Below are 25,545 nucleotides of genomic sequence, written 5' to 3'. Positions count from 1 at the left end.
TTACCCGCACGTCAATCTTCCTCCACCAGAGGCCATAGGCGTTGTCGATCTTGTATGTCCTCCTGCGGCAACATCTCTGCAAAGCTGATGCCTTCTTGTTTGCAGATTGAAGAATCTTTGGTGCGCCTCCACAATTCTTCTTTGGTTCGCCTTTGTGTGAATAAAATAATGATGTTTCTGTTTCTGCCATCAACTCGTTTCCCTAAGCGATGAACAATATCAACGGCCTCTTCTAAGTTCAAATCAGGGGCGATCTTCTGAAGTGTTTGCAAAACCTTCACTCTAATGTTTTCGTCTTTGTCTTCCTTCACCCCTTTCAGCTTTAAGCACCACCTCATTCGGTAGCGCTCTTGTTCTCTCACTCTTCTTTTCAAGTCTTCGTTTTCTTTAAGTAGCTGTTCATTCGCATTTGTCAGTTTAACAACTTTCAGTTTGCAGTCAACTATCTCTGCAGCATTAAACTCCACAGCCTTAGCCAAGCTGGCAACCATAGCTGCACTTTGTCTGTTTTGTTCCTTGATATCATCCAGTTGTACTTCAAATTTCTTCTCAAGTCCTAGAATGGCTTCAAAAATCGTTTTATTGGAGATATCATCTTCCTTCTCTGAAGATTTTGTTCTTTTCTCATCCGGCGGTTGTTTTGATGGAGTTGGCGGCGCAGAGTCTGCTCCCCGTTCTCGCTTGTTTAAGCCCACGTTGGCAGCTTCAGTGCTAGCATAGCCATGGTCACTGACTTTAGCATGCGAAGACGTCTTAACATTGGGGTTTGACGGCACAAATTGCAGCTTTGCATTCTTAATAACCTTTTGGGCATCCATAGTTGTAATTCGAGTGGAAGGAGAATAAAGTTACTTAACAAATTTGCGGTCTTTCGGAGCTCCTGAAAAAACACGACTGTTCAAGCCGCCATCTTGGTGCCCTGTTTTCTACAGTCAATGGTGTGAACAGAGCCGAGAGTGTGGGACCGAAAGAGTCAGCTCATCACTGTGGTGTTAGCGGCTTTGCACTGACTCCCCGAGCTCTCTGTAACACTTTACATTCATTAATAAGAGAGAGAGAGAGAGAGGGAGGTGCGTTAACAGTCCCGCTCTGTCGGAGCTTTATCACGTGACACCAGGCGGACGTAAACAAAAGAAAGGCGCTAACGCCGTTAGCTTTTCTCTTGTGTGCCTGAGCAGAGACTCTTCTGTTGTGTTGTTTTATGTGAGCTGTGGCAGTAACAATGCCTTCAGTTCAGTATCTGAGAGAGTTTATCAACGAGCGACTAACTGCTGCTGCTGAACAAATATTCTTGGAGTTTGAAAAAACGATCGTCCAGTACGAGGAAGAGATCGACCGTCAGCGCAGACTGCTGGATATCACCTGGAAACCCCAAATCAAGCTGCACAGGACAGGTGAGTGTCCCTCTGAGGGAGGATCCTAATCACAGCTCTGCGGGACATTTCTGATTGTGAGGGTTAATAAAAACTCAACTGCATCTTTTGCATCCCTGCTGGTGTTACAGATTAACTGGTGACGATCAATGTTGGGTTCATTTAGAGAGAAAAGAAAAATATGCTCAAAGTAGATTTTCTTAAATGTATTAAGCAGTTGAAGGCTCAAGTTAAAAAAATACAATAAAACAAAACAACTGCTTCGCTTAGGAGGCCCAAACAAACAAAGAGCCCCACTCCCAGACAGTAAACGCTTTTTATTATGTGTGATAAACAGGACAGTATGGTGATTAGTCAAAAGTTGGAGGAAAGCCACCGTCCTCTTTATTAGAGCAGGGCGATATGACCAAAAATATTTATCATGATATACATTTGAAAATTTGCCATAACAATATAACTGACTATATAATTGATACTAGACAAAGTACTTTACCACTCCACAACTTTATTAGTGCAAAAATAAAGGCCGACATATCCTCAACATAACCATGTATAATATCCACAAAACTTAAAAAGAGGTTATACACACACAATACGGTAATATTATGTTGAAGCACAGTAGTATCACTCCGCGAGGCTCCTGCCTACGGTAGCCGTAATGCTCCGACAATCCATCAAGCAGTGCGGCTTCGTAGTTTAGCAAAGTCGTACTAAAACTTTTGACAGATTTTCGTGTACCACATAAAATCGTTTCGAGGTCAGTAAACACAACCAGAGTTCATACATAAGGCACACGGGATTATAAGGGGCGCTGACGATTTTCAGAAAAATCAAAGGATTGATTTTAAGTGTGCCGTATTTTCCAAAACACACGGTAATAACGACGGCCCGCTAGCATGCGCTACCAAAAATAGTGCTTTGTTGTGTATCTGACGGACGAAAGCTAAACCAGTTCCACACCACTGAAGTTGCAGCATTTTTACAAACCAGTTCTGGTTCATCCGTTTCATTCAAGGATCCGCTTTCGCCCTTCTCATTCTCCGTCGCCGCCATGCTTTTTCCACCATGTGCGTATGAAAACAAAGGCACTGCGCATGCGCGTCTTACCCATATTCTTTCGTGATATTTCATTTCCTTATCGTTGCCCAACATTATACTGGTATTACTGTGAACGCTATGATATGGCCCAGCCCTACTCCTTATTTGGCTGAAATCCAGCACTTCGGCTCACATTTCTTCTTCTGCAGTTTTCTGAGCATCTCCTTAGGTGGAGACGCCACTTCACCCCTCTGCCAGTGATTAACTGGTGTCATGAATAAACTGGTGACCGTCAAACAGATGTGTGGTAGATTTGCTTTTCAGGAGCCGCTACTGACAAACCAGCAAATAAACACTGAATATCTCACCTGAGACATTTGAGATTAATTTGTGTCTTTTCTCTGGAAATGAATTCAATTTGAAATTATTTGAAATGGTGGTTTAGTGAGTTTGTATATAACATTTGTGTAATTGTGGTCACCTGGGACAATCATGTACTGTTTGTCAGAAACACTTGGGGCCAAAATAGATAACTGATCGTCACAGCTAGTGAGAGTTGGTAGTTAGATACGGTCTGTACAAGTTTGGTTAATTTAACAAACATTTGTGAGGAGACGGGAGTTACAGTAGTTAGACAATGATCGATAAGCAACAGAGCCAGTGTGACTGAGTAGATCTCCTGAAAGTGAGTGGATTTAAGAAAGTGAGTGGCTCAGGTGTGCCAGTTGGTGTGTCATGTGTGTTTTTTGAGTTTTGAGGTGAGTTGGCTTTAAAACATCAACTTTCTAAGTTGAGAATATTCATAATTTAATTTCCAAAAATTGCATATGATGGTTATATTGTAGCTGGATCTGCTGAAGTATCACATAGTAGCTGCAGCAGTCTCAAATGGAGTCCTGTCCAGTGCCATAGCATACAGCCAGATTAACTTGTAACACATCTGCACCTGGATCTATCACCATGCTGAGTAAGGACTGAGTGGCTGCACTTACACCTGGAGCATTCAAAACGACCCACAAACATCATGTTGAAAGATGCGGTGCCAGCAATGGATTGACTAAAACAGGCCATTAAGCAAAGACAACAAGAATCATTTTTTCTGTTTATTTAAAATGCAAAACATCTGCACTCACTGCACAAGGAAAGTCAACGCACACTGCGCGCTACCGCCTTCTACAGTAGGTTCATTCAATCTGGAAAGAGAGAAATTTTGTGTTGTCACGGTCACACGGTCTAAAGTCGGGTTGTTGAATGAAGAAACTGCGCTTAGGAGGTTTAGGAGGCTGCCATGTGTAAATGTGCAGTTACTGCAGATTTGTGTGCACAAGTCTTATCTGTGTGTACCGTGATATGGCCCAGCCCTAAGACAAAGCACTGTGCCCAGTCTGAGGCTGGCAGTCAGTGTTTATTCAAGTACAATACACCGTGACCATTATAGCTAGCATACAAAGACACCATAGGATGTAACGCTCTGCTGTTTGGGATGTTTGTCACAGACTCCTCCAGCTGCTGCGTCACCCACAAATGTTTGTTAAAATAATCAAGCTTGTGTAGTAGGCAGTGTTGAGGAGTAACGGAATACATGTACCTGCGTTACATATTTAAAATACCAAATATGAGTAACTGTATTCCGTTACAGTTACCGTTTAAAAAGGTGGTATTCAGATTACAGTTACTTTGTTGAAATAAGTGGATTACACGACGGCTTAGAGCTTTTTATTGTCAGTGTGCAGTTTCTTGCACAGCGAATTTGGGTAGCTGGACCACAAAAGTTCAAAAGTAAGAAGAGGAAACACTATACAAGGAGGGGAAAAATGAAAATAAAAAGCAATATATATGTATACATATATGTGAGTGAAGCATTTAATTTAGTTTAAAGGTTTATGTGGAAGACGCAAGAACAGAAAACACTGAAAGCTACAAATGTGTTGTGCATGAAACTGGAATTAAAACGTGGTGATATCAATCAATCAAGGCTTTATTGGCCACATGCTGGTTGCCCTGCAGTGGAATAGGACAGGAGGAGTAATCTGAAGGAAACACAGCAGCCATCCTGACCTGCACTATTATTCCAGCATGGGCCCAGACCCGCCGTGTTCTCCAGGAGGTAACAAGCATCGAAGGCGTTTTTAAAGGGAAGGGGGATGAGTGAGTGCGTATCAGTGTATGTGTATGTGTGTGTGTGTCCAGAGTTCAGCTGAGACAGTGTCCTTCGCCCTGCCAGGCTAAGTAAACAGTCTTCCAGCCAACCCAGGTGGCCTTGCATAGAATGGGAAGAACAGTCTAAACACAGTCGTTATCAGGGTGTTTTTGTTCAGCTCCAGCCTTGAGACCGCAGCTGGCACCGAAGGGGTCTCCGCATGAAGTGATGGTGGTTTTTACTTTAGTGCGAACAACTCATATGAATTTCAAAGCTGTTCTAACAGTCCAACACTGGTCTCTCAATCTCCCGTTGGAGAGCCGTGAGCTTCTCCATGACGTTATCAAACTTACGCTCCGTGATGTTGTCATTCTTGTGCTCAAAGAGCAGATTCTGAGAACTCATAAGCCAGGGCCAACCCAGCTCCGATCAGCAAGAACCCTGTTATCATGGTTCCGAATAGGTAGATATCTTCAGCACTCAGGCTCACCCGAGCCCAGACTTCTCGTTGAGAATAGGGTGTCAATTGCATTTAGGGACCAGTTGATCAAATCCATAATTCCTCTTTTAGGTTTTAGAGAACAGACTGTGAGAGAGAGTGTTCCAGGGAAAAGTAATACAAAAAAAACACGAGACTAGACAAGGACACAAGAGGCTAAGCAGGGAAGCTAAGGGAGAGGAGGAGGAGGAGAAAAGTGCGACCGCCTTCGTCAAGAGCAAAGAGAAGTTGATAGAGCCAGAGCCGGATGTTTGTCAGAAGGTAATCTGGCTGTGCACTATGGCACTTGGCCACAGGTGGCGCTAGTTGACTTGCCTACATTTGAGTGCACACAAAGAAAACTGCATGTTTCAGTTGTGTGGTGAAGACGCTGAAATCGAAGTAGTAAAACATCCATCCATCCATCCATCCATCCTCATCCGCTTTATCCGAAGTCGGGTCGCGGGGGCAGCAGCCTAAGCAGAGAAGCCCAGACCTCCCTCTCCCCAGCCACCTCCTCCAGCTCATCCGGGGAACACCAAGGCGTTCCCAGGCCAGCCGAGATATAATCTCTCCAGCGCGTCCTGGGTCTGCCCTGGGCCTCCTCCCGGTGGGACATGCCCGAACACCTCACCCAGGAGGCGCCCAGGGGCATCCTTGTCAGATGCCCGAACCACCTCAACTGGCTCCTTTCGATGTGGAGGAGCAGCGGCTCTACTCTGAGCCCCTCCCGGATGGCCGAACTTCTCACCCTATCTCTAAGGAGAGGCCAGCCACCCTTCGGAGGAAGCTCATTTCTGCCGCTTGTATCCGCGATCTCGTTCTTTTTCGGTCACTACCCACAGCTCGTGGCCATAGGTGAGGGTCGGGACGTAGATCGACCGGTAAATTGAGAGCTTCGCTTTTACACTCAGCTCCCTCTTCACCACGACGGGACCGGTGCAGCGTCCGCATCACTGCAGCCGCAGCACCAATCCGTCTGTCGATCTCCGGCTCCCTTCTCCCATCACTCGCGAACAAGACCCCGAGATACTTGAACTCCTCCACTTGGGGCAGGAACTCATCCCCGACCGGAGTGGGCACTCCACCCTTTTCCGGCTGAGAACCATGGCCTCAGATTTGGAGGTGCTGATCCTCATTCCTGCTGCTTCACACTCGGCTGCGAACCGTTCCAGTGCGAGCTGGAGGCCCCCACCGATGAAGCCATCAGAACCACATCATCCGCAAAAAGCAGAGATGAGATTCTGAGGCCACCGAGTGGAAGCCTCCGCCACTTGGCTGCGCCTAGAAATCCTGTCCATAAAAATTAAGAACAGAATCGGTGATAAAGGGCAGCCCTGGCGGAGCCCATCACCCACCGGAAACAAGTCCGACTTATTGCCGGCAATGCGAACCAAACTCTTACAACGGTTGTATAGGGATCGAATGGCCCGTAGCAGTGGGCCAGACACCCCATACTCCCGCAACACCTCCCACAGGACACCCCGAGGGACACGGTCGAATGCCTTCTCCAAGTCCACAAAACACATGTAGACTGGTTGGGCAAACTCCCATGCACCCTCAAGTATCCTCGAGAGGATAAAGAGCTGGTCCAGTGTTCCATGACCAGGACGAAAACCGCATTGTTCCTCCTGTATCCGAGGTTCGACTAACGGACAAACTCTCCTTTCCAGCACCCTGGCATAGACTTTCCCAGGAGGCTGAGGAGTGTGATCCCCCTGTAGTTGGAACACACCCTCCGGTCTCCCCTCTTAAAGATGGGGACCACCACCCCGGTCTGCCAGTCCAGGGGTACTGCCCCTGATCTCCACGCAACATTGTAGAGGCGTGTCAACCAGGACAGCCCTACAACGTCCAGAGCCTTCAGGAACTCGGGCGGACCTCATCAACACCAGGGGCTCTGCCACCGAGGAGTTGTTTAACTGCCTCAGTGACCTCGACCCCAGAAATTGGCGGGTCATTCCCCTCATCCCCAGACTCTGCTTCCTCCTCGGAAGACGTGTCAGTGGGATTAAGGAGGTCCTCGAAGTATTCCTTCCACCGCCTGACAATTTTCTCAGTCGACGTCAGCAGCGCACCGCCAGCACTATACACAGTGCAGGTAGAGCACCGCTTTCCCTCCTGAGACGCCTGACGGTTTGCCAGAATCTCTTGAGGCAGTCCGAAAGTCTTTTTCCATGGCCTCTCGAACTCCTCCCACACCCGAGTTTTTGCTTCAGCCACTGCCCGAGCCGCATTCCGCTTGGCCTGTCGATACCTGTCAGCTGCCTCTGGAGTCCCACAGGCTAACCAAGCCCGATAGGGACTCCTTCTTCAGCCTGGTGGCTCCCTTCACCTCTGGTGTCCACCATTTGGTTCGGGATTACCACCACGGCAGGCACCAACCACCTTGCGGCCGCAGCTCAATGCAGCAGCCCGGCAATGGAGACGCTGAACATGGTCCATTCGGACTCAATGTCCCCGTCTCCCTCGGAATGTTGTTGAAGCTCTGCCGGAGGTGTGCGTTGAAGATCTCGCGGACTGGGGCCTCTGCTAGACGCGTTCCCAGCACACCCTCACTACGCGTTTAGGTGCACCGGGTCTGTCCAGCGTCCTCCCCGCCACCTGATCCAACTCACCACCAGGTGGTGATCAGTTGACAGCTCAGCCCCTCTCTTTACCCGAGTGTCCAGAACATATGGTCGCAAGTCTGGTGATACGATTACAAAATCGATCATCGACCTGCGGCCTAGAGCATCCTGGTGCCACGTGCACTTATGGACACTCTTATGTTCGAACAAGGTGTTCGTTATGGCCAAACTGTGATTTACACAGAAGTCCAATAACAAAACACCACTCGGGTTCAGATCAGGAGGCCGTTCCTCCCAATCACGCCCCTCCAGGTCTCGCTGTCGCTACCCACGTGAGCATTGAAGTCTCCCAGTAGGACAACAGAGTCTCCAGGTGGGGCACCTTCCAGCACCCCCCAGGGACTCTAAGAAGGCTGGGTACTCTGAACTGCTACTCGGCGCATAAGCGCAGATGACAGTCAGGACCCGTTCCCCGACCCTGAGGCGCAGGGAACAAACCCTCTCATCCACTGGGAAAAACCCCAGCGTGCCGGCAGCAAGCCGGGGGATATTAGAATACCCACCCCAGCCCGCCGCCTCTCACCAGGGGCAACTCCAGACTGAGACAGAGTCCAGCCCCTCTCCAGGAGACTAGTTCCAGAGCCCAAGCCATGCGTAGAGGTGAGCCCGACTATATCTAGCCGGTACTTCTCAACCTCACGCACTAACTCAGGCTCCTTCCCCACCAGAGAGGTGACATGCCTCACCGTTATTATGGTGCATGGTAAGTGAAATATCTAATTCTTGGGTAGGACATTTTGTGACAAACCACTGGTTTGTATTTATGGGAGGGGGTGTTACGGCCCTAGCTGGGCCTCCTGAAGCTGCCCTTGTGTGGGCGTGGTGTTTTTCTCCGCCTCCTCCTCTCTTGCTCCACCCCTCTGTCTCTCTCTCACTTCTTCTCTCTCCCCAGGACACAGCTGCTGCTCATTGGCCTCATTTACCACCTGGGCCCAGTCAGCAATCGCCTCTCTGAGGTTGTATAAGCTGGGGATGGACTGAATGTGGGAGAGTGGCTTTCTCTGGTGTCTCCGCGTTGCGTGTGGTGTGTGTGTGTTTCTCCTGCCTACGGTGTGGAGTGGTAGGAGCAGTGGGAGAGGTTTCTGGTGGGTTTCCTCTGTGCTGGTCAGTGTGTGTTTCCAGCCTAGGTGTGTAAAAGGCCTGCTCTGTGTGTGTGTGTGTGTGACCAGCCCCACCGTGCGTGGCTCTTTGGCTCTTTGTGAGTAGTTCCTAATAGAGTGGTGGTTTTGCTTAGGTGATGGCAGCCCCCTTTACTTTGTTTGGCCTGCCTAGTTATTGCTATTAGCAGCGTTGCTGTCTTTTTCTGTTGAAGCCTTATAGTTGTATTCTTTGTTGAAGTTATCACCATTCTCTTTAGGTTGACCTGTCGGCGTTATCATTAAAGCAGCGGTGCTGTCTCTTTCTGTTGTTACCATTTATGATTATTGAGTTAATTGATCAATAAAGACTTATTTTGTGTTAGATACCATTTGCCTGGCGTTCTTTTCATTTCACCCGGATCCAACTGTTACTGCCCCCCACCCTCATCGCCTAGCTTTCACGGGGGGACGTAACAAACGTAACATACGAGGGGAATGATAACGAAGACAAGATTCTCCAGTAACTTAGTTTGCTGTTTCAGAAAGCTGCTGATCTCAGACCTGCACAGCTTCAGCTGCATGAAGAGCACATGAGATTTTCTCTGACAGCATTAAATTAAACCCGATTAAGGTCAAAGGTAATCATTTACATGTTGAACTAAAGGCTTCAATCTAGAATTCCTCCAATATCTACAATATTGTATTATTTACCATAAAGTACTTGAGACTCATTCATACCAGAGTAACCAGAGAGGATGTATATTTAACCCTCTGGGTCCACGGCATAATTGGCCATTTTAACTACTTTGGATTTTTCCTCTACATTTCACTGTTAAGAGAAAAGAAAAAGTTTACTTTGCCTTGTTTGTTATCTTCTATTTTTTTTTTTTTTTTTTTTTTAGCCTCAGGCCTGACAGCAGGAGGTGTATCACTCCACCTGGAGACAGCGTTTGCTCTGTAATCTGCCTTTGGTGGCTTTTTGGCAACAACTGTGACATTCAGCAGTTGCATCATTTTTTCGACACACACAACAAAGCTATTGACTACACTACACACTAACTACACACTCCAAATATCATAAATCTCTCACATCACAATGTGTATGCTAGCGGCTAATGTAACTAACAAATTACCAACATAGTGCCGTTACATGTTGTAGAAATGTAAAAATTTGTTTGTTTGGGGGCTTAGGGTTTTTGTTTTTTTGTTTTTATAAATAGGAGCAATGTGGTTGTATTTACCTTAATTTAATGAGTCATCAGTGGGAGCAGCCGGGCTACATGAAAACTAAAGGGCGGCGATTTCGCGGTCACGTCCAGCAGGTGTATGGGCAGGAGAGTAATGTAGACGCTCCACCTCAAGTAACTACTGCGCAGACTCTGACAATAACTTGGACCCACCTTAACTGCAATCCTTCAACATTTGTAAATGCACTAATAAAAAACAAAATCAGCTATAAGTTACATCCAACCCTGGGTCACTGTTTTTCTCACAATCTCTTGAGATTCTGTAAAGAAAAGCCGATTCAAAAAAAAAAAAAAGAAAAAGAAAAAGAAGAGAGAGCTCTCAGTCTATCATCATCACCTTTTCCTCATTTCCTTTTTGTCCCCCCAGAACTCCCACAGCAGCCTGTCTGTAAGGACGAGGAGGTTCTCCCTGAGCGGCAGCTCTGGAACCAGGAGAGGAACTCTCTGCACCAGGAGGAACCAGAACTTCCACATATTAAAGAGGAACAGGAGGAACTCTGCACCAGTCAGGAGGGTGAGCAGGTTGGACTCAAGGAGGAGACTGATACCTTTATGGTGACTGCTGCTGAGGAAAGAGACCACCATGACCCAGAAGCAAACAGTAACCAGCTCCCTTCTCAAACCTGTCCTATAGATGAGAGCCAAAATCACAGAGGAAGTAGGAATTTAGACTCAGGGACAAATAGTAACTTAGAAAGTCAGAGTAATTCTGACACAGGTAAAGAGTCTTTAACATGTAATCTTTGTGGAAAATCCTTTAAGAATAAGTACAATATGACTCGACATCAGAGAATCCACACAGGTGAGAAGCCATATTCTTGTGAAACGTGTGGGAAAAAGTTTGGTATGTCATCAATACTTAAAGGCCATTTGATTACCCATACAGGTGAGAAACCGTATTCTTGTAAAATATGTGGGAAAACTTATACGCGAAGCAGTGGTGTGACTGTACACATGAGAATGCATACAGGTGAAAGACCGTACCATTGTAAAACATGCAGGAAAGTGTTCTCAAGTAGTAGTCATTTATCGGCAGACAGAAGAATCCACACAGGTGAGAGACCGTATAATTGTAAAACATGTGGGAAAATGTTCAAATCCAGCAGTCATATATGGCGACACATGAAAACGCACACGGGTGAGAGACCGTATCATTGCAAAACATGTAGGAAAATGTTCACATCTAGCAGTCATTTATGGCGCCACATGAAAACTCACACAGGTGACAAGTCGTAGTCTTGAAACATTTAGAGAACAATGTCCGAGAAGCCAAGCGTGGAAGAATATCTGAGAATTTATACAGGTTCACAGGAGTGCTTTCAGAGTTTAGATACCTTTAAATACCATGTTTATCATGTATAAGGCAGATTTAACCCTGTAAGACCCAATCCATCAAAAATAACCAGAATATGACCAGAATATGGGGGCTGAGATGTTTAATAACCCTTATAACAAAATCCACATTTTTAATGTCATGTTGTTTATGATATATAATAGAAATATACTTTTTCTTTCACTTTTGATACATTTGATGTTTTTGTTTTGATGAGGTAGAGGTCTTAAAAACTAATGTAGGAAATATGATACAAAGGGTATTATAGGGTTAATCTGATCTCATCAAATTTGTCAATGAAAATATGGTGACTGTCAAAAAATGAATTTTAGCTGTTTTATTTATTTATATATTTCTCTGTGGCAAAGTTGAAACTCAATTTGAAGTACAACGTTCTGGAACGACCATCTCAGTCCCCAGACCTGAATATTATTGAAATCTGTGGTGTGAGTTAAAGAGAGCTGTCCATGCTTGGAAGCCATCAAACCTGAATTAGGTAGAGATGTTCTGTAAAGAGGAATGGTCCAAAATGCCTTCAACCACAATCCAGACTCTCATTGGAAGCTACAGGAAGCGTTTAGAGGCTGTAATTTCTGCAAAAGGCAGATCTACCAAATATTGATTTCATTTCTTTTTTGTGGTGCCCAAATTTATGCACCTGCCTGATTTTGTTAAAACAATTATTGCACACTTTCTGTAAATCCAATAAACTTCATTTCACTTCTCAAATATCTCTGTGTGTGTCTCCTATATGATATATTTAACTGACATTTTTTATTGTAATAACAAAAGATTTATACAGGAAAATAATTACTATTAACAAGGTTTTTTTTTTCTTTGTCTGTCCCATTTGGTTCTTAAGCCGTCAGAATTGTTGTCTGAAGACCAACAAGGATACCAAATGGATTTATTTTGCCAAATGGATCATCATGGCATTGCCGTATTGGTCCATTTGATCAAACTTTGTTGTTATTATTTATTTTATTTTCAGTTGTTACAGATGGGACAGACATGACTGGGGGATAGGAAAGGGAGAAAGAAAGAGAGGAAGGAAAAAAAAAAAAACAGAAGGGAAAAGGGACAGTGAGAAAGGGCACTTATAAAGACAAAGAGAGAAAAAAAAAAAATCTCCTGGATCACCTGTTGAGAGAAAAGAAGAGAAGACAAGCAAAAAAAAACCAAACAAAAACAAAGCAACATACTAAACACAACACCATCACGTTAATCTAGCTGAGTGTGAACAGCAGTAAATACTAAATATTGAATGTTGTTGTGCAGCACGAGGACAGACAGCGCACAATGTGCTTTGAAGTAGCAGCTAAGAAAGGTGTAGTTTATGTCTCACGAACAGTGAACACCCGTGTGCACACCTGTGTGGATCAACGCTTGTTGTATACAAAAAGGTTTTCCCATGTAACGGTCTGCTAGAGGGTGTGGAGGCCCATAGCCCCGTCCCCAGGGCATGAAGCAGGCATGGAGGAGATCCAGGCTCCAGACATCCAGAGGACCCAGAGTGCGAGAGCCCAAGGAGTACCACCGGAGGGGCATCCGTGCCACCTTCCTGGGAAGGGCTGAGGAGATCCCCAGACGAGGGGTCACCCAGTAGCCACGGAGCAGAAGCCAGAGGGGGCTGCACCGGCGTGCCCGCCGGCTCTGCCGGCAGCCAGCTGTGCCAGAGTGAACCGAGTTGCAGGCCCGAGGCCGGAGGCCCGAGGGCCCCTTTGCCCCGGAAGAGGCCTGACCGGCGACAGGCATCGGGCCCCGCCAAGTAGCCACCGGGAGTGAGCGGTGCATACCTGAGCGCCCAGCCCGGACACCAAGAACCACCAATGCACCAACCCCTGAGGGCATCAGTTACCAGCAGGGAGTGTGGTGAGGGGAGATAGGCCTCCACACTTGGAGGGCCTGGGAGTACCAGGAGGTGGAGTCTAAGACCCGACCTGACATATAGACACAGACAAACAGGCACACACAGACATAAACATGCTTTCCCACCCTCATGCACACATATACAAACACTCAGCACTCACCCAACGTAGGGATAGACATACATAGACATGTACACACAATCATACTCCCCAAACATACTCTATGCCCTGGGTCCAGGTACCCTCGCCCCCAGAGGGGAAACGGCACCAGACCCAAGAGATGTGACCCTTTCCCCGGGGTGGAGGCAAGCAGACCGCCCCAGGCTCCGCAGCAGCAGGGAGGCCAATCGGACAGCCAACACCTCCTCCCAGCCCCCGCCCGATGGCAAGTAGAGAACGGGGTGTGTGAAGACCCCATACCTCCCTCCTCCCGCTCATGTGTAGTGTTGCTGCGTGTTGTTCTAAAGTGCATTTAAAACAAGGGAGGGCATGGTGCTGCTGCCAGAGAGCAGCAGGTGTTAGCACGGCCCCTCCCGAGAACCCTCAATGTCTACATGGATTTAAAATTGAGAGGTGGGCACCGCGCCAGAGGTAGGGTTGAATACACAGACCGTCCTCTGGGCGCCGTTAACGTGATCACCCTCAAGGCCCTACATATACATATATATATATATATATATATGTGTGTGTGTGTGAGAGAGTGTGAATAATGTGGATGTCTAAGTTGTGAAATAAAATTGAGGCACAGGTGGCCAGAAGGGGACAGAGGAGGGGGGAATGCCTCCCCTGCACCCTGGTGACACACCCGCACCCCAGGCCCTACCTGTGTGGGTGGGTGTGGTGGAGCGGGAAGAGGGAGGCAGCCGGGATGGGAGGAAAAGAAGGAGGGCAAGATGCCCTCCTTAGGGCCAGCAACCCCGGCTGACCCCAGTAGGCACCCCCCGTCCTCTAGTACCCACCAAGGCAAGGGAGCCCAGGCCCATCCCGATCGGGACCCACGGTAGCAGCACCGCTAAGCCCCACAGGACCTGGGGAAGCCCACCCCACCCCACCGCAGAGGAAACTATACCCACCCCAACATTCAATCATCTCCAGACTACACAAGACAACAGACACCCAGGTTAGGTTTATTCTCCACCTCTCCTGTGTCTCTCCCCCACCTGCAGAGTGGACTTCTGCAAGGATGGAACAACCTCCTGCCAGTTGAAGAGTCCCCAGTTAGGTCGATGCACCAGAGGCCCCTGCGCCAGGGCTGAGCCCCGTGCACCCACCGGCCCACAACCTCGGCGACACACCGACGAGGACCGAAGCCCCCAAGGCCCAGCCAGAGCCCCATCACGGAGACGGCACCCCCAACCCCAAGCCCCCGCCTGCCCCGGATCCACTCAGGGGCAGCCAGGCTACCAGGCCAGTAACCCACGTCCGCCAGTACAGACCATCCCCAGCCCCGCTGCACGCAGCCACGAGGAGAACACCCTCTAAGAGCGACCAGAGCCACTCACCAGGTTATGACCACAACCCCCCGGGTTGTGCCCTAAGCCCATCCCAACCTCCACATCAACCACAATAGCGAAGGCAGGACCAAACCATGACCCCCACCCCACTAGGTGATGAAGCCGATCAAAGGAGCCCAAAGGGATTGATCAAATGTGGTGGCAGAGGCTGTATCAAGACTAATGTGATCTATTAGATGGTTTTTATATTGATTAGAATTAAGATTATTTTTATTTTTCCAGTTAAGGAGGACCGTTTTCTTGGCAATGCATAGGGCTGTAAAAACAATGTGGGCTGTGTTTATTTCTGCAGTGACCTCATCCAAGTTGCTCAGCAAGCATACTAAAGGGGAGGCTGGAATGTTACATTTCAGACACTTTGATAAGTCTTCACATATCTCACGCCAAAACTTCTGCACTGGTGGACAGAACCAAAGGGCGTGGATGTAATTGTCTGGTGTATTGCCTTGACAGTGTGAGCAGTTGTTGGAAGATGTAAAGCCCATCTTGAACATCCGATGACCTGCATAGTGCACTCTATGTAGTATTTTGTATTGTATTAATTGCAGACTGGGATTTTTAATCAATTTAAAGGTTTTTAAGCATACCTGAGACCAGAAGTTTTGGTCTAAGCTTACTGATAAATCTGCTTCCCACTTTGCAATAGGAAGGATATTGATTCATATATTTTAGAAAGTGTTCTGTATATTTTAGATAATAATTTGGGGGATTTAAGAGTAAGAAAGTGTACCGCACTTGGTGGTGTTTGTAATTCAGCTTGACTGAGGTTAAATCTCTTTTTACTATGGATTTAATTTGTTGATATTCTAAAAATCTTTTCTTGTTGATCCCATATTGTGTAACTAGTCTGTCAAATGAAATAAATTCTGTTCCCTCTAATATATGTTCTAAGTATTTAATTCCTTTACAACTCCATTCTGGAAAATTAATCATATTATTGTTTTGTAATATGTCAGGGTTATTCCAGATAGGTGTACGTTTGCATGGGATTAATGAAGACTCAGTCAGCTTCAGAAACTCCCACCATGCTGTCAGAGAAGAGCTGATGTTGATGCTTTTAAAGCATTCATGTCTTTTGATGTTTGAGCTGATAAATAGTAGGTCTGAAATTTCTAGATTATTACATAGTGCCTGTTCTACATCTAGCCAGGGCTCATCTAAGAAGCTGTGTTTAAACCATCTAGAGATGAACTGAAGCCTGTTGGCTAAAAATAGTGATTAAAGTTAGGCAGATCTAATCCTCCTTTATCCTTGGTCCTTTGTAATGTTTTTAAGCTGATACGTGGGGTTTGTCTTTCCAAAGGAATTTAGAAATACATGAGTCTAGAGATCTGAACCAATCTTGTGATGGCTTATTTGGGATCATTGAAAACAAATAGTTTATTTTTGGCAAGACCATCATTTTTATAGCGGCAACCCTTCCCATGAGTGATATGGGTAAAGATTTCCATCTAGCCAGATCGCTTTCTACTGTCTTTAAAAGCGGGATGGTTTAATTTAGTTAATTCTGAAAGCTTAGGAGAGACATTAATACCTAAATATTTTATATTTCCAGATTGCAGTGGTGTAGGAGAAGAATTATGGAAGGAGCAATTAATCGGAAGAACTGTAGATTTTGACCAGTTGATTGAATAATCTGAGACTCTTGAAAAAGAATTTATCAATTCAATCACCCCAGAGATATTGGTTTGTGAGTTTTGGAGAAAAAGTAACACATCATCTGCATAAAGGCTGATTTTATGTTCTACATTCTTGCATTTTATGCCCTTAATTACTGAATTCTGTCTAATTGCTGCTGCTAGTGGCTCAATAAAATTGCAAACAGTGAAGGGGAGAGTGGGCATCCTGCCTGGTGCCCCTCAGGAGACAGAAGCTGGAGGATGTTTGATCATTTGTTCTGACACAAGCTGTTGGGGAATTATATAATATTTTTAACCAGTTTATGAAAGAGGTTCCAAAACCAAATTTGTGTAAAGTTGCAAATAGAAATTTCCAGTTAACTCTGTCAAACGCTTTTTCTGCATCAAGAGACAATATTATGGTTTCAGTGTTTTTTTGCTGCATGAGTAGTCTGTTAAATTAAGTAATCTACGTGTATTTGTTGATGAGTGCCTACCTTTTATGAAGCCAGTTTGGTCAGGATGAATTAAGAGGGGGTTATTTTCTCTAATCTCTTTGAGAGAGCTTTGCAGATTATTTTAAGGTCTACATTTATAAGGGATATTGGACGATAGCTTGAGGGATATACAGGGTCTTTGCCTGGTTTTAGTAAGAGACTGATATTTGCAGAGTTCATATTTGGTGGTAGTCTGCCATTTTCTTTGATTTCCTGCAACATTCTGTGAAAAACTGGTGTTAGAATCGTCCAGAATTCTTTGTAGAATTCTGCAGGAAAGCCGTCTGGACCTGGAGCCTTATTATTGGGCATACTTATCAGGGCTTCCTGGAGTTCACCTGGCATCAGTGGTGAATCCAGTGCCATTGCTTGGGTGTCTAATAATTTTGGAAGAGTTATGTTGTCCAGAAACTGATCAATTTCGTTTTTAGATGGGTTTATTTGTGGTGTATATAAAGTTTCATAGAAATCCCTAAAAATTTTGTTTATTTTTTAAGATCATATATTGTATTCCCAGATAAATCTTTAACAGCACATATAGTTGTTTTTTCTTTATTGATTTTTAACTGGTTAGCAAGAAATTGTCCGGATTTGTTACCATGTTCATAATTTTGCAGGCGAAGTCTTTGTACTAAGAATTTAGTCTTTTATTAATAATTTCATTTAATTCTAGTTTTGTTTTGCGTAAATTGTTTAATATTTCTTGATCTTGGTGTGATACATAGGCTTTTTCTAAGGATTTGATGTTTTTTCCGGTTCTTGAATATTTTTGTTTTCTTCTTTCTTCTTATGTGATGAGAAAGAGATTATTTTACCTCTCATCACGGCTTTCCTGCTTCCCAGAGGACAGATGCTGATGTTCCAGGAATGTCATTAAAGTCTAAATATGAAGTCCATTCTTTTTAAAGTATTTGATAAACTCTTCATCTTTGAGCAGCGATGTATTAAATCTCCAGTTTTTACTTGGTGTGGTATTATTCTTCTGCATTAGTGTTAAAGATACAGGAGCATGATCGCTGACAGCTATAGGATGAATCTCAGTGTCTGAAATGTCACTCAGCAGTGAGCTGCTGACCAAAAAATAATCCAGACGAGAGTAGGAGTGATGAACATGTGAGAAGAAAGAATATTCTTTACTGTTAGGGTGAAGGGAGCGCCATGCATCGCAAAGACCAAAGTTGCTCATATACTGTTTGATTATATTTGTGGACTGCCAATTATGCTGAGTTCCTGCTGTATTGAGCCTATCCATTTCTTCATTTAGTCCCAGGTTGAGGTCTCCCCAAGAACAATTGTGCAATCTAGGTGTTCGGAGAGTGCACTAAAAAACCGTGGAAGAATGAGGGGTCATCAACATTCGGACCATATATACTTACAATACCTAGCTTTTGGTTAAGTATAGATAGTTTGACTATTAGGAATCTGCCCTCTGGATCTATAACTGTATCGAGTACTGTGAAATTAATATTTTTATGTATTAGAATTGCTACTCCTCTTTGTCTAGAATTATAACAGGCTGAGAACACATTAGGAAACTCAGGTGTTTTAAGTTTATTCAGACCTGTGACAGGCATGTGGGTTTCTTGTAATAAAACAACGTCTGCCTGTAGTTTTTTAAGTTGGTTAAGTATTTTTAACCTTTTTCCCTAGAGCCAGCTCCATGCACATTCCATGAGACAAACCTTAGCGTGCCCATAGTTGTGTGTTTGTGGCTAATGACATATGCTGTGTGTCTTGCTTAGACGGGTGAGGAAAATGGAAACACATCATTTTTTTTTTTATTTTTTTTTTTTGTAAATAGAGAGAAGAAAATGCGCAGCGTGAAGCTCCATAGGTCTGACTATGTGTGTGCATAATAACTAAAATGAGCAAATGTGTGCGTGTGTGTCCTATATCTGTGTGCACTGTGTGGCTGTTGTAAATGTGTTGCCTTTAAACGCATGTGTGTGCGTGATCGTGCAGAGTGAGCATGTAGAAATAGACAGTGTCCTTTGTGGATGGATGGGGAAACAGGTGATCGACATAGTGAAAGAAAAGAGAAGCAAGGAAACCAAAGAGCAAGGTGAGCGACAAGAGAGAGAGAGGGAAAAAGAAATAAGAACGGAAACATTCCAATTAAAGCATTGGCGGAGAGCGACGGTGACGTTATACTAAATTAGCAAACTGATATTACATAGTTAAGCAAAAGTTAATACAAGAGAGTGTGAGTGAAGAGAATAGCGCAGCGGATTCTTATCTGGTGTGCGGTCAATACAGCCATGGAGTGATGCCGGGTCGCGGTAGAGCTGTCCGTCCACGTAGAGCCGGTCCACGGCGATGACAGCCCGGGAGCCTTTCTGAATAAAACTACGTCGGACTGGGAACAGGACCCTGCGTCGTTCCAGAATCTCTCTGGGGAACTGGTCGTTCACGCTGAAGTCCGTTCCTTTCAGCTCTCTGCCGCGACTCTTCACCTGCTCCTTCTGCTTAAAGTGGCGAATTTGGCCACAATAGGACGCGCGTCTCCCGCTTCCTGTCTTGAGCCCGATGCGATGAACTCTTTCAAACCCTATGTTTTTTCACCGTGTCCTCCGGCAGCTTCAGGTGGGTTTTAATAAAGCTTCTCACGGTCGTTTCCGGGTCCTCTCCGGCAGACTCTGGAATACCAGAAAACACAAGATTATCTCTCATGCTACGGGCTTGTAAATCCATAACGGTTTCTTTTATTTTTTTATTTTCTAAGTTTAATTGGGTCACATTTTCAGTTAGAGATTTGACCGAGTCCCGTAGCGTGGCGTTTTCTGCAGCAAGTGTTTCCACCTGCTTCTGGCTGAACTCCAGGGATTCTTTTAGAGATTGAAATTCCCGGTGTAAGATCTCCACCAGGGACAGCCTCGCATCAAAACTGGACAATCGCTTATCGATTGACTCCAGGATGTCGACGATATCTTTGCCGGCAGGCGATGTTGTGCCGGGGGAGTCTGCCGGGCGATATCTTTTAGATGATGGCGTCCTAGTTTTGGCTGGGGAAGACATGCTCTGGGCCTTCTTCATTACTAAATCTTCGAAGCACCGGTCGATGTATTCTTGGAGAGCGTCTAAATTCTCCTCGTTGTTCTCCAGGGTGTTAGAGATGATAGGGCAGATGTTGTTAGTTATATGACAGTTGGTTAGTTTATTTGGCAATACTGAAGATTAAAGAAACTTTGTTAAATTCTAGGCTACCATTTGTTTGTTTTGTTTTTTTCCACCAAATCTCCGGCGTCTGACGTCACCTACAACATGGGTCCTTACCTTACCGCCGACTATTAACAAGGTTGCTCAAACTTTTGCATCTCACTGTATCGCTTTTGGTTATTCCATTCATTAAGGATGACATATTTTTTCTTTTTTGTTTTTTGTTGTTTTTTAACTTTTGAGTTTTGTAAGAATGTAGGCGTGTTGTGCTGATGGTATCATCAGGTTGGGTAGGCAGGATCAGTATGGGGGAGGGTCTTTGTTTTGTTGTGTTTTATGTATACTGCAGTAACTAATGAATGAATATTTTGACAGTAGTAAAGCAGAAAGTTTCGAGGGGATGATTGTGTCCCTTGGAATCCTCCAGCCTTGCTCAAAGACCTCGTTCCTGTAGCTGCACAGGTGTTTCTCTGCTCGTCAGCACAGTGTGAGGAAAAGGTGTTTTTCCTGCATCATGGGGACCTTCCAGAGCTCATCTTCCATCCAGCACCACTTTACAAGAGAGGGTTTAAAAAAATGGACTAAAATAGACTAGGGTTAAATGAAGATAATGGTTTACTTACATTGTACTTGTATCCTTTCTAACCGTTGAATAGATTTTTATAGGTTACTTCTGTTAGCTTCTGCATGCATTAAATTGAAGCCCACCGGCCATTACTTTCATTACTCGGACTCCTCCCACCTGAATGCTGTCATTATAAAGCCACTTGAGTTCGGTCCTTAAGATGTTTCAGATTAGGGATGGGCGATATGGCCAAAGTTCATATCTCGATATTCTTTAGCTGGATGGCGATATACGATACATATCTCGAAATTATTTTAAAGCCATAAAGTAAGAACAGAAAGAGTTCTTAGTCAAAGCTGTGTCCCAGATCTCACACAGGCACTTTTATTAACATACAGCGTAGATGTACATGAAAAAATTATTCAGAATTAAATTATCATCATTTATTAAATAAAAATGCTCCAAAAAGCTCACAATTGTGCAGTCAAATTGTAAACTAAAGGACTCTGAGCATAATAACAAAGACAGACAGATTTCGTAGCTGTTCTGTTTCCAAGTTCTACTGCATGACTGACAGCCTTGTGTTTGAAATCCTCTCTGTAACTGTGTCTCTTACAGGTGCAATTATACACACACAATACGGTAATATTATGTTGATACAGGGAGTGCAGAATTATTAGGCAAATGAGTATTTTGTCCACATCATCCTCTTCATGCATGTTGTCTTACTCCAAGCTGTATAGGCTCGAAAGCCTACTACCAATTAAGCATATTAGGTGATGTGCATCTCTGTAATGAGAAGGGGTGTGGTCTAATGACATCAACACCCTATATCAGGTGTGCATAATTATTAGGCAACTTCCTTTCCTTTGGCAAAATGGGTCAAAAGAAGGACTTGACAGGCTCAGAAAAGTCAAAAATAGTGAGATATCTTGCAGAGGGATGCAGCAGTCTTAAAATTGCAAAGCTTCTGAAGCGTGATCATCGAACAATCAAGCGTTTCATTCAAAATAGTCAACAGGGTCGCAAGAAGCGTGTGGAAAAACCAAGGCGCAAAATAACTGCCCATGAACTGAGAAAAGTCAAGCGTGCAGCTGCCAAGATGCCACTTGCCACCAGTTTGGCCATATTTCAGAGCTGCAACATCACTGGAGTGCCCAAAAGCACAAGGTGTGCAATACTCAGAGACATGGCCAAGGTAAGAAAGGCTGAAAGACGACCACCACTGAACAAGACACACAAGCTGAAACGTCAAGACTGGGCCAAGAAATATCTCAAGACTGATTTTCTAAGGTTTTATGGACTGATGAAATGAGAGTGAGTCTTGATGGGCCAGATGGATGGGCCCGTGGCTGGATTGGTAAAGGGCAGAGAGCTCCAGTCCCACTCAGACGCCAGCAAGGTGGAGGTGGAGTACTGGTTTGGGCTGGTATCATCAAAGATGAGCTTGTGGGGCCTTTTCGGGTTGAGGATGGAGTCAAGCTCAACTCCCAGTCCTACTGCCAGTTTCTGGAAGACACCTTCTTCAAGCAGTGGTACAGGAAGAAGTCTGCATCCTTCAAGAAAAACATGATTTTCATGCAGGACAATGCTCCATCACACGCGTCCAAGTACTCCACAGCGTGGCTGGCAAGAAAGGGTATAAAAGAAGAAAAACTAATGACATGGCCTCCTTGTTCACCTGATCTGAACCCCATTGAGAACCTGTGGTCCATCATCAAATGTGAGATTTACAAGGAGGGAAAACAGTACACCTCTCTGAACAGTGTCTGGGAGGCTGTGGTTGCTGCTGCACGCAATGTTGATGGTGAACAGATCAAAACACTGACAGAATGCATGGATGGCAGGCTTTTGAGTGTCCTTGCAAAGAAAGGTGGCTATATTGGTCGCTGATTTGTTTTGGTTTTGTTTTTGAATGTCAGAAATGTATATTTGTGAATGTGGAGATGTTATATTGGTTTCACTGGTAAAATAAATAATTGAAATGGGTATATATTTGTTTTTTGTTAAGTTGCCTAATAATTATGCACAGTAATAGTCACCTGCACACACAGATATCCCCCTAAAATAGCTAAAACTAAAAACAAACTAAAAACTACTTCCAAAAACATTCAGCTTTGATATTAATGAGTTTTTTGGGTTCATTGAGAACATGGTTGTTGTTCAATAATAAAATTATTCCTCAAAAATACAACTTGCCTAATAATTCTGCACTCCCTGTATTATTATTATTACTCCGCGAAGCTCCTGGCTGCAGTAGCTGTAATGCTCCAACAATCCATGCACCGGTGCAGCTTTGTAGCTTACCAAAGTGGTACTAAAACATTTTTGACAGATTGCTGAGCGCCGTGTAGCACATAAAAAGGGTTTGCAGTCAGTAAGCACAACCAGAATTCATACATAAGGCGCACTGTCAATGTTTGAGAAAATGACAGGATTTTAGGTGGCGTCACTGTCAACGCGTTAGCCCGGTTAGCTCGATAACGTGTTCCTGCTGTTCAGCCCCACTCACGGCAAATCTCTCAGTTAACAAGTTAACTGAGAGATTTGCCGTGTTTATGCAGTTATGGCCTTAACGTCATTTTAACGAGATTTACGCTGCCAGCACTAAAATAGTACTCTCCAAATGTTTTCTTATTACCGACCAGCTCCTCCGTGATAGCTGCCGTGTCCATCTTGTCATTGCCTGCAGGTGAAGCGATGGGGGAGTTGTGTTCAGTGAAGGAGAGAGGCAAGGCAGAGTGACGTTGCGTAGAGACAAAAGTGGACAAAGGAGGCTCCACAAGTATATTTATAACGTAACATAGACTTTGTTGATATAAACGATATTGCCACATCTCATATCTCAATATATTAAAAAAAAAAACTCAATATATATCCTAGTCCTAATTCAGACTGAATATCTGGCCCTATAGCTCCGTAAATATGGACTCTCAGAAGTGGAACTTATGGAATGATGGATGAACGTCCCTATAATATTTGGTTGTCAAATCTCTGATACAGAGGCTGACATTTGAGTTCCAGCTGCTCATATATATCGTGAAGTTCAGACCTCATAAACTGTTTAATCAACCATTTTATTATTGTAAATTAAAAGAAATGTGGAAAGGCTGACAGTCATGTGGTGAGTGTGTAGATTTCTGTATGTAGTGGAGGTCTGAAAAAGAACAAAGAGACGACTGAACATTTCTTACTAGGTCTTTTTCCACAATCCACAATGGTAACAGGTGTGCCTCCTCTCACCACCTGCCTCACAACCTTCCTAATCCTACACAAGCCCAAAAAGGGCAAAGGCCTGAGTGGGCGGGGTTATTTGGGAAGTGGTGAAGATTATTGTGTACAAGGCACATAATAATCTGTAAAACAGTCCAAATCACAACGATGTTTTCACAGTTACTAAAGTTTGAATGTGAAAAAAACAAACATTTTTTTTCATCTGTTACTTTGAAATTCTCTGTGGAGTTTCTTTTAATATTCTTGAAATGATGGTGGCCTGTCTCATTTTCCTTGTTGAATTTTTAGAAATAACTGATCTACCTCAAGTAGTTTTAAAGATGATCAGATTTTAAAAAGATACCCCCATAAACTGCACTAAAAACAGCCATAACCCTCGTTTCAGGACCCTCAGGACTACGCAGAGTGGAACCTGACTGGCTCAAAGAAGGTGGGCAAGAAGCTGACTGAACTAAAGTGATGATGTCAGCAAAGAGACTGACCGTGTGGGAAAGTGGCAGTAATGTCTGAAATGCAGATTAGCGATTACAGACCTTCCCAAACAATCTTACACGTAAGCGTCATACTCAAAGCATTTTTTCGCTGTAAAAATGCAGAACGCTGCTGCAGGATTGCTCTCCCCCCACTTCAGGACACCTACACCAGGAGATGCCGGACTAGAGCAGCGCAGATACTGAAGGACCCGTCCCATCCTGGCAACAAACTGTTCCATCTTCTGCAATCCGACAGAAGGTTCCACATCATCCGGGCAAGGACAGAGAGACTCAAGAGGAGCTTCTATCCCCAAGCCATCCGGGCCATGATCCTCAGTGAAGGAAGCCATTTACATCCACTGTGAGCAACCATCTTTGAACAGAGGCGGTGGTTGACCCTTAGAACTGAAGAAGCTTCTTGGATGAGAGGAGAAACGTCTTCAAGCAACTTAAACAAGTCCAGACGCTTTTCTTTCCAAGCTCCTTAGAATGCTCTTTCTCTACCCCCGCCTCTTTTTTTTTTTTTTTTGCAGTTGAGGAGCGTGTCGGGTTACATTTCACTGTGTGTTATACTTGTATAACTATGCATGTGACAAATAAAGAACCTCGAACCTTGATCAAACAAATAAACTCAGTTGTTCGTGGCAGTTTTTTACAGCTCAGGAGCATTTCTAAACGCAAAACTTTCTTGTGATCTAAAGATCTGAAAGAGAGTATTACTTTGATACTTGGCTGCCAGCTAAATACAGAATCTACCTCAAGGTTCTGTTATTTGTTTAAACAAATAATGAATAATGAAATGTAACCTTGAGCCAAGGTTGGCGCAAGGTTACACTTCAGATCTCCTTCACAGATCTCCTCAAGCCTATAGTGTTGTAAATGACCTACTAATTTTATTCAGGTCTGTTGCAGCAGGGACACACGCAAAAGTTTCAGGACATACAAATAAAGCTCACTTGTCTCGACTTGAATCAGAGGTTTAACAGTGTGTGGCTCCCTCTAGTGGATGTTGTGGAGTATTCTGTTGTCTTTGCTCAGACGGTTTTTGTACAGAGTTTTGGTGTTTCCTGTCACTGTGGGCCTCACAGCACAGTAGTACACAGCAGAGTCTGTCACTGCAGCAGAGGAGATCTGAAGAGTCATCAGTGTTTTATCTTCACTCACTTTAAAGGTTATTCCAGGAACTGGATCTGACAGTTTCACTCCTGTTCCTGAGTGAGAGATCAGGAACTCTGGTGATTTTCCAGGATATTGTCGATACCAGAATAAATAATCATTCCCATCAGCAGCTTTGGAGTATC

At 44.5% G+C, this 25,545-nt stretch overlaps 1 protein-coding gene across 1 annotated transcript in view; it reads left to right on the top strand.

Annotated features, from left to right (window-relative positions):
* Window positions 1-11,332, top strand: part of LOC120434305 (zinc finger protein 570-like) — a 488,395-nt gene extending 477,063 nt beyond the window's left edge. The window contains exons 2-3 of the mRNA XM_039602158.1: window positions 1,051-1,394; window positions 10,353-11,332. Of these exons, the coding sequence (XP_039458092.1) occupies window positions 1,223-1,394; window positions 10,353-11,221 (1,041 nt within the window). The 5' untranslated portion in view covers window positions 1,051-1,222 and the 3' untranslated portion in view covers window positions 11,222-11,332. The remainder of the gene's footprint in view (window positions 1-1,050; window positions 1,395-10,352) is intronic.
* The last annotated feature ends 14,213 nt before the right edge of the window (window positions 11,333-25,545 follow it).

The sequence above is a fragment of the Oreochromis aureus genome, linkage group 18 (genome assembly GCF_013358895.1).
Source record: "Oreochromis aureus strain Israel breed Guangdong linkage group 18, ZZ_aureus, whole genome shotgun sequence".
Lineage (NCBI taxonomy): Eukaryota > Metazoa > Chordata > Actinopteri > Cichliformes > Cichlidae > Oreochromis > Oreochromis aureus.
This window is presented reverse-complemented; position numbering and strand designations above follow the sequence as displayed.